Source organism: Perkinsus marinus, assembly GCF_000006405.1.
Source record: "Perkinsus marinus ATCC 50983 genomic scaffold scf_1104296975024, whole genome shotgun sequence".
In the NCBI taxonomy this organism is placed as follows: domain Eukaryota; phylum Perkinsozoa; order Perkinsida; family Perkinsidae; genus Perkinsus; species Perkinsus marinus.
The window spans coordinates 5,803-13,195 of NW_003200906.1; the positions used below are offsets into that span (position 1 = coordinate 5,803).

Consider the following 7,393-nt stretch of genomic DNA (forward strand, 5'->3'; position numbering starts at 1 on the left):
TTAGAGTTAATGGCTTGGAATCTAAGTCGTGGATAATATCATCCGATCCAGAGAAGTGGAAGCCCCTGTGGGTTGCTGCTGTACTGGCGTTGCTTACGTCGGATAGGGTGGCTGCTAAGACGGGCACCTACAGGTGGCTCCAGCCATCGATTCGGTTCCGCGTAGGCGGATCATGACGGCTGCCGTCAAACACATGACAAGCCTTGTGCCGCACAAGGCTTCTGAAAAGGCCTTTTCTTTTTGCCGTCCTCGACCTTGTCTTGTTCCGACGTGTCTGGGTGTTTGTGATCCCCACTAAGCTCAGTTTAGTAAACTGTATAACTTGAGCCAGATGGCTACGGTTACGGACAGCCTAATCCATGAGACTCATGCGTGAATCACTACAACTAGAGCAACCTTAATCAGGTCTATGTATAAACACCGTACAGCCACAATGCTAACCAAAGAGAAGCCTGCTGTCGTCATCGCGCACCAGTCGTTGCAGGCGCTCGCTATTTTCCAGATACTTCCAGGGTCTGAACATGGCGTTCCAATTCCCTTTCCGTCGTTTCATCCCTTGTCGTTGACCCCGGACTTCGTCACTCTCGTCAGAGATATAACGATCCTGGCCTTAGTAATCAATGTTTGATCTGCCTTTGATATGTCATCTGGTCATCTCCCATCAGAGTCACATTGTTGGGGTACCAGCACTGTTTGCTGCAGTACCTTCCTTCATCGCAGCGTTTGATTGCTTAGCAGTAACCGGAGCGTCACTAGTGGCCACGCCCTCCACCTTGCATTTCGATAAGGGAGAAGGAAGTCAGGAAGCTGAATCACTGGCAATATAGATATGACATGTAATTTCATACTAACCAGATATGATAGCAACCATATACTGTCATGCCCAGAAGCGCAAAGTTTTATTGCGCCCTACCCAGCGGGGAGTCCCCATGTAAAGCACCACCGGAGCCCAGCGCCAACTGCAAATAGCGATTTCCACCATTGCGTTGTGTTGTGCACTTGTTGCGGTTGGCGCTCGCCCGAAGATGGCGAGCGCGAGAATAGTCTGACATAGTCGTATGAACTCTGAGCCGTACTATGTTGACACACGTAGAATGCACCCCTCATCAGCGATCGCCTGAGAGTTTGTATTTGTTGGTCTCATCCGCTCTACTATATCAGACGCGTAGTATTCTGATAGGAGCAATATTTGAACACGAGTATTCTTCTTTGTTTATAAACACGATTTGGGTTGGAAGGAGATGCTCGTCCAACGTCACTGAGAAGTCCACTTCCTATGAAGTAGCGTTCTGTGCTTCGTAGCAGTTTTGTCGTCTACTCCCATGAGTCGAGACTCGTCACCCTCATCATCCTCTTCAGCTGCGGCAGTAGCTTCCTCTTCCTCAGTGACGAATCGAGTCATCCTACAGCCCAATAGGGATGTTTGGGGAGCTCGAGGGGAGGCCGCCAATCGGGTGGTCCGGCTTGTGGCAGCTGGAGGCGCCCTCAAGAGGAATGTTAGGCGAAAACGAGAACCGTAATAGGACCTGGGAAGAGGCGTTTTCCGATACAACGTGATAACCGGTCAGCTGTCTGTCAATGGAGTGGGAAGTGTATCGTCGTGGGGGAAGGGTTTAAGGAGGTTCATTTCTAGTATTGTTCGGGACAGGTCCGCTCCTTCGGGCCCGACCAAGTCGGCAACAGTCGCTGGACGGAGTGGGGCCAAACGTCAGAAGATGAGTATACGGAACTCGAAGGTGCATCCAAGCCCTTTGCGGAGAGGAGGCAGGGCGTTGGAGGAGGAGACGATGGGAGAGGCTGGTTTAGAGTCTCTGAGTAAGATAGAGGAGAGAGGCTCCTTCTAGGTTGAGGGGAACATGATACTGTGCTCGATAACGTACTCTGGTATAACTGTGCAAACTGGAATGGTAAAATTTCGAGCTCCAACGAATCCTGACCGGTGTGGCTTGTATAGAGAATATGTGACGGAAACGCGATGCTGAATAGGCCGTCAGCTTTACAGTGGTAGTGACATCGAACATTGCGGGGCTTTGCCTGCTTTCAGTAGTGAATACGGCAACCCGTCTTGTTTAGAGCAGCTCTCTATGTTAGAGAGTGAGCCTGTGTTTTGCATGGAAGTCTGTTGCTGAGTGTTTAGGTTGAGTAGTCATTTGCCTCAGGTGATGGATCGGTGGGTGCATGTGAGTGGGCATCGGAGAGGAGCTGGAGTCCGACCAGACCGACCAAGGCAGGGGATGACACGCACAAGGTGATCCGCTTCGCTCCGTCGGCTTTTTGTAATAATTTATTGTAGGCTGATGGAGAGGCAGCGGCTCCGATGAGCTCCAGTGAAGTGGCCAACACTGCTGGGTAAGCTGTCTGATATTGTGCGTAGTGGGTTCCGTTTCGAGAGGTTTATCGTTCAGGTCATCTTCATCTTCTCAAGAAGAGGGTGTAGCATCATCATCATCAGCAGCAACATCCTCGCAGCTGCCGGTTGAGGCGGTCTCTGGAGTACACGAGTATGTGTGGAAGCATTTCCAAGGCAATGGAGACGATGAGAGGCTGGAGATCATAGCAGAAGTTGGACAGGTGGGTTTGGAAGGATGACCTTTTGAGAGCTGTTCTGCTTGCTTGCCACTGAAGTATAGTCACAGTGTATAGGTGCTTCTTTTATCATGATTCTCTAACGCATACGCCTAAGGCGTATTACGCATTCACGGGACTTGTGTGGTGCAGTGAAATAGTGAATCGCTGACTCTTAGGTTCTCCTGGAGGATGCTCAGAAATATGCGGACAAGGTGAGACTTGCCGTTGTCGGGCATTCTGTTGGGGAGGGATAGTGGATGATCCGATGACACGGTTGGGGTGTTTTGTCAGAAGTCGATGTTAGAGGAGTTGGCTGACTTGGAGCCTATTATAGGAGGCCATGAGGCTGTTGATGAGTAATAATAGGGATGTGTGTGTAGGGGTTGTGGAGGCATTGTGCCTGGTAGGTTTGTAGACTATCTTCTGTCTATACGGCCGGGTGAAGTGGAGCCAGAGAAGGTGGAGGAGAAGAATGTTACAGCAGATGGTAGTAGATGTGTGTTTGATCGTCTATTGTGGGGGTGTTTCCCATCTCGGCGGCTCGGGTGCTCGCTGTGAACACTACCTTGAAACGAATCTAGAGGCCAGTATTGGAATAAGTGGTAGCTTGCCCCAACCGAGCTCAGTAGTTCCTGGATGATAAGATAAGTGGGATAGGAATGTACAGAAACCAACGAGAATTTTCCCAAAAATTTTCTCAATTCTGTCGCCAACACATGCAGTTGACCATGTGCATATTTTCCCACGTTGATAGATCCAGTCATGGCTCGTCGGGATTTGTCGTGTAGAGCACTCAGTTGTAGTGGTTGAGTCATTAACCTACCTAAAAAGCTTGATGAGAATGATCGATCGAGTTATGGTAGGTACAAATGCTACTGCTGCGGCCGCAAGTGCTTCCTCTATAGGAGACAACACTAAGAGGTAGTATAGTCAACCTGTCTGTGGCTTGTTCGGACTGGAGTGGTAGGTCTACTCAACAAGGAAGGGAGGTGACTCTAGTGCCACGAGGAAGTCGCGAGATGGTAGGTCTTAGTATCGGCCGATGGTGGAGTATTCTTCCTTGGTCTCAGATGAGCACTCAGCCACCGCCGCCGCCACCTCCTCCTAATGGTAAGTGGTCACGCCTCTGTCAGCCACATGAGGTCGTCAGGTGCTACAGCGTGGAGCTCCGTAAGCTGCTATGGCGGGCAAGCTGCTGTACCTCCTCCGCCGCCGCCTCCACCACCGCCGCCGCCGCCGCCGTCGTCGTCTACGCCCTTTGAGAGGCGACGTGTACCAGCTGGTTGGGTAGCTGCAAGTCGAGGGTAGGCATGGGAGTTGGCATTATCATTAGAGTACGCTTGGTTAGGTCGATAGCACAAGGGGCAGGCTCTCGATCTGCGTTGACGGGAAACCTCACGTACAACCCCTCGGGCTCCATGACGGTGGTAAGGAGAGGTAGCTGTGTTGGAGGGGGTGGGGAGTTTGCGGAATCAGGTTGAGAAGGAGAAGCGAATGGAGCTGGAGAAGAAGCGAGTTTTGTTGCAGTGTACGGAGAGTATACGGAAGCTTCTGTCGAAGATGAACGAGGCTGGCATCACTGAGCGACAAAGGGAGGTAGGTTGAAGGGTGCACTCCAGGGGGGGACTGATGTATGTTTAGAAGTATAAGGTGATGATTAAGCGTATCAAGGAGACCATGGGCAGCCTGGATAAGGGCCATCATACGATTGTGCATAACAAGTAGGTTGAGGAGAGGTGGAATTGGAATAGTGGTAGTTGTAGTAGAGTTGCTTCATCAGGTCGGCTACTGTAGCTACTGGTGCTTCCTCGACTGTGGAGCCGGCGGCGGCAGCGGCGGATAGGAAAGTAAGTTGCAGCATAAGGCTCCAGAGGTTCGGTACTCGTGGTTGGAATAGGTCCTCTTGCCGGCCCGAGTGATGCAGTCACATAACTTGCTCCCTGCTACTAGTGCTGGGAAGACCATTAATCAGGTAGGGCACAGGAAGTGACCGTTCCATCATCAACTTACTCCTCCATCATCTTAGGCGTCTCCCACTACTGCCAAGTAGTAGAAGTGCCTATCTATATCAACGTCAATAGCAAGGCGACAAGCGGCGGTTGAGGTCATCTTGTAACAGCCTGATACCAGCAGCAGCAGCCAGTATGAGATGGACCTAGACCTGGCGTTATGTTCATTATAATACCATCATTCCCATTGTATCTATTATTCTTCCAGACTTAAGCGACACTTACTCTGCATTCTGACGACGATCACTGGAGCAATGTTGTGCATGCGTGCAGATTGCAAAGTTGTATATTTGTGTCCATCACCACCATCACCACCACGTACTGTCTTATTTGCCTCACGTAGCTGGTCTGCGGCCTTATCCTCTTCCATCCTCTGGGGCTGATTTGTTGTTGTGTTACACTGGCGAAGTGACGGAAGTGTGGTATGACATTTCTTCTGGGAAGCGAGTAAATAAATGGGGCTCTTAGATGTCGAGTAGTCAGTCAATAGCAGTCAGTGAGTTGAGGAGTGCGCGAGTGAAGTTTCGAGGATCAGAATGTCTACCGAGTTCAAATGCCTTTTGTAAAGGAAGACAGTCGCGTTGCAGAAGTTGTGGACGATAGCCCCCCCAGAGAGGAGGCGGATGACGCCTCTGCTGGTAAGGCCCGACTTGGTTGGTTGGGGTGAAATGGGTGCTTTTAGACGGGTCGGAAGGAGGAGCTGATGAGAGGGTGCGGTCCTTGCCAGAGGCACAACGACTAAAGCAAGAAGGGAATGAACATTACAAGGCGAAACGAATATCTCTGGCGATGGATCGCTACACTTTGGTGAGGAAGTTCTCGATGGATGGTATGGGAATTGTGAGTGGTAGGCCTATGCGACGTGTCCGAAAGAAGAGAAGATCGTCCGGTCGCAGTGCCTTGCCAACAGGTGGGTACTTGTCTTGGTTCTCTCGCTGGTGGGAGTAGTCCCTTCAGGGCTGCCTGCCATTACTTCTTTTCGGAATGGGAAGAGGTTGTTGACGATTGCACTAAGGCACTCGAGTTGGATCCCTCGTACGGCAAAGTCGTTGGTAGACGAGCTAATGCGTGAGTGGGGTCTGTGTTGCAATATATGCTTGCTTTCCTCAGCTGAGCTCAGAAATTTTAGGAGTCTACTTAGAGATTGGTTTATTAGTGTAAAGGAACTAAGAAAAGTTTATCAAAATTTCCTCAGAATTTTCTGATTGTCATCAACACACGTGGTTGAGCATGTGCATATTTTCCCATGAAAACTTGTCCTGAGTCATTTTGTGGTTAACCTAGGTATGAGGGAATGCGGAAGTACACCCAATGCAAGGAGGACCTCGATCGTCTGCAGGAGCTGGACCCTACTTGGATAACAGTACCGGCCAACAAGGCGCGCTATAGCAAGATTGAAAAAGCCGGTGAGAAAACTACTATTCGTATTACGATGAGAAAAGTGTATTCAGCGGAGGAGCAGTTTGAACGAGAGAAGGAGGAGATGATGGGGAAGTTGAAGGACCTTGGCAACACCGTGAGAGATTATTGGTATATGTGTGCGCAAGTATTGCATATAACAGGTTCTGGGCAAATTCGGCCTTTCTACTGACAACTTCAAGTGTGTCAAGGACCCCTCTACAGGGAGTTATAGTATAAGTTTTCAACAATAGACGAACACCATCTGTTGAGTTACTCAGTGTGGTTGAGGTTGTGAAAGTATCATCGTGATGGAGGCGTGATCGGTTGAAAAGGCTGCTGTTGCTACGCTAGCACACCCTTCCACGTTAGTGACGGTGTTCTTAGAATGCTCCACATAAGAAGTCGCAAGTGCAGGGGTAGAGCTCTCGGTTTGAGGTGGCTCCCATTCCTGCAACTGCATCAGCTGATACTCGTTGACCAACTTCCTATGGTTTACAGCCTCACACTAAATTTTGGGCGAGCGAGATTGTTCTATATTTCGGGCGAGCGAGATTCTCACCACGAGGTCTACCGCATCACTTGGTATCAGCATTTTCACTCTATAGGGGACGTGGGGGAGGAGGTTGGCGGCGGCGGCGGCTAGCGTGGTGATTGGTAGGGGTTAGCCATTTTTGAGGGTCTGTATGCATTTACAGTTCCTTGTTGAGTAGTACTCGTGAGAGATGGCAAAGTCAATCCGCTCTAAGGTGAAGAAGCGTTTTAGAACATGCAAGAGGCAGCTCGTTAGTGCTACTATTGATAAGAAGCGCCTTCAGAACACCAACCAGAGGCTTCAGGAGGTCGCCAGTGGTAGTAGTGGCTTATCGTATACTCTCTGTAGCATACTACTGTAGGGGTCTTTGTGAAGCCGACTACTCCTAAGAATGCCTTCCTGTATCCGGATGATCCCGCGGCAGCTTTTCCTAAGGTTGGTGGCGATATGGGAAGGTGGAGGAAGGGGAAGGTGCTCTTCTTCTTCAGGTCATTGTGGCTAAGCCTTTGGACTTCCGGAGTGAAGCCATGCCTCATAGTGGTTACGCTATCACTGGCAATCGCAGAAAGTAATACCACACCTCCGTCACTTCTTCCATGAGCGTGACCAGGTATGTAGCCTCGGAGTTCGAGAGTATCCCTCGTGTTGTTGTTGGTGATGACATCGGAGGCTCTGTGAGGGCCAAGCTGGCATTTGTGCAGAAGCCCGACGATGCCGATATCGAGATGGACGCCTCTCGAACCGTCCCTGAGCCTGTTCCCGCTACGGGCGTTATAACCCAGGTAAAAACGTCCGGAATGTGGGCATTTGGAAGGTGGTGTTGTGATAGGGCGATTTAGCGAAGGCAGTTGAAAAGGAGAAGGGGGAAGGTAGTGACCTGTTG

At 50.3% G+C, this 7,393-nt stretch overlaps 3 protein-coding genes across 3 annotated transcripts; all 3 read left to right on the top strand.

Moving 5' to 3' along the window:
• The first annotated feature begins 1,300 nt into the window (after positions 1 to 1,300).
• Positions 1,301 to 4,955, top strand: Pmar_PMAR002450 (hypothetical protein). The gene is made up of 18 exons (XM_002765721.1): positions 1,301 to 1,516; positions 1,649 to 1,815; positions 2,160 to 2,248; positions 2,294 to 2,349; positions 2,406 to 2,571; positions 2,745 to 2,780; positions 2,860 to 2,924; positions 2,976 to 3,055; positions 3,432 to 3,489; positions 3,536 to 3,590; positions 3,639 to 3,678; positions 3,719 to 3,872; positions 3,917 to 3,995; positions 4,045 to 4,164; positions 4,210 to 4,289; positions 4,349 to 4,415; positions 4,466 to 4,540; positions 4,595 to 4,955. The coding sequence occupies exons 1-18, from the start codon at positions 1,323 to 1,325 to the stop codon at positions 4,616 to 4,618; spliced, it is 1,605 nt and encodes a 534-aa protein (XP_002765767.1). The 5' UTR covers positions 1,301 to 1,322; the 3' UTR covers positions 4,619 to 4,955.
• Positions 4,956 to 5,130: 175 nt separating this feature from the next.
• Pmar_PMAR002451 (tetratricopeptide repeat protein, putative) lies at positions 5,131 to 6,229 on the top strand (the record flags this gene model as incomplete). Its single annotated transcript, XM_002765722.1, has 7 exons — positions 5,131 to 5,215; positions 5,260 to 5,384; positions 5,429 to 5,487; positions 5,535 to 5,645; positions 5,862 to 5,983; positions 6,029 to 6,093; positions 6,140 to 6,229. 7 exons carry the CDS (start codon positions 5,131 to 5,133, stop codon positions 6,227 to 6,229), a joined length of 657 nt encoding a protein of 218 aa, XP_002765768.1.
• A 442-nt stretch (positions 6,230 to 6,671) lies between these two features.
• On the top strand, positions 6,672 to 7,379 carry Pmar_PMAR002452 (conserved hypothetical protein; the record flags this gene model as incomplete). Its single annotated transcript, XM_002765723.1, has 5 exons — positions 6,672 to 6,827; positions 6,872 to 6,945; positions 6,999 to 7,078; positions 7,121 to 7,292; positions 7,340 to 7,379. Coding segments are annotated over exons 1-5 (493 nt in total), but the record flags the coding sequence as incomplete, so codon positions are not given.
• Positions 7,380 to 7,393: the final 14 nt, after the last annotated feature.

Coding starts and splice junctions, on each gene's coding strand:
- Pmar_PMAR002450 (XM_002765721.1), top strand. CDS start 1,323: ATGAGTCGAGACTCGTCACCCTCATCATCCTCTTCAGCTGCGGCAGTA. Junction 2,350..2,405: donor GAAGTGGCCAACACTGCTGG/GTAAGCTGTCTG, acceptor TTTATCGTTCAG/GTCATCTTCATCTTCTCAAG. Junction 4,541..4,594: donor CTGGGAAGACCATTAATCAG/GTAGGGCACAGG, acceptor CCATCATCTTAG/GCGTCTCCCACTACTGCCAA.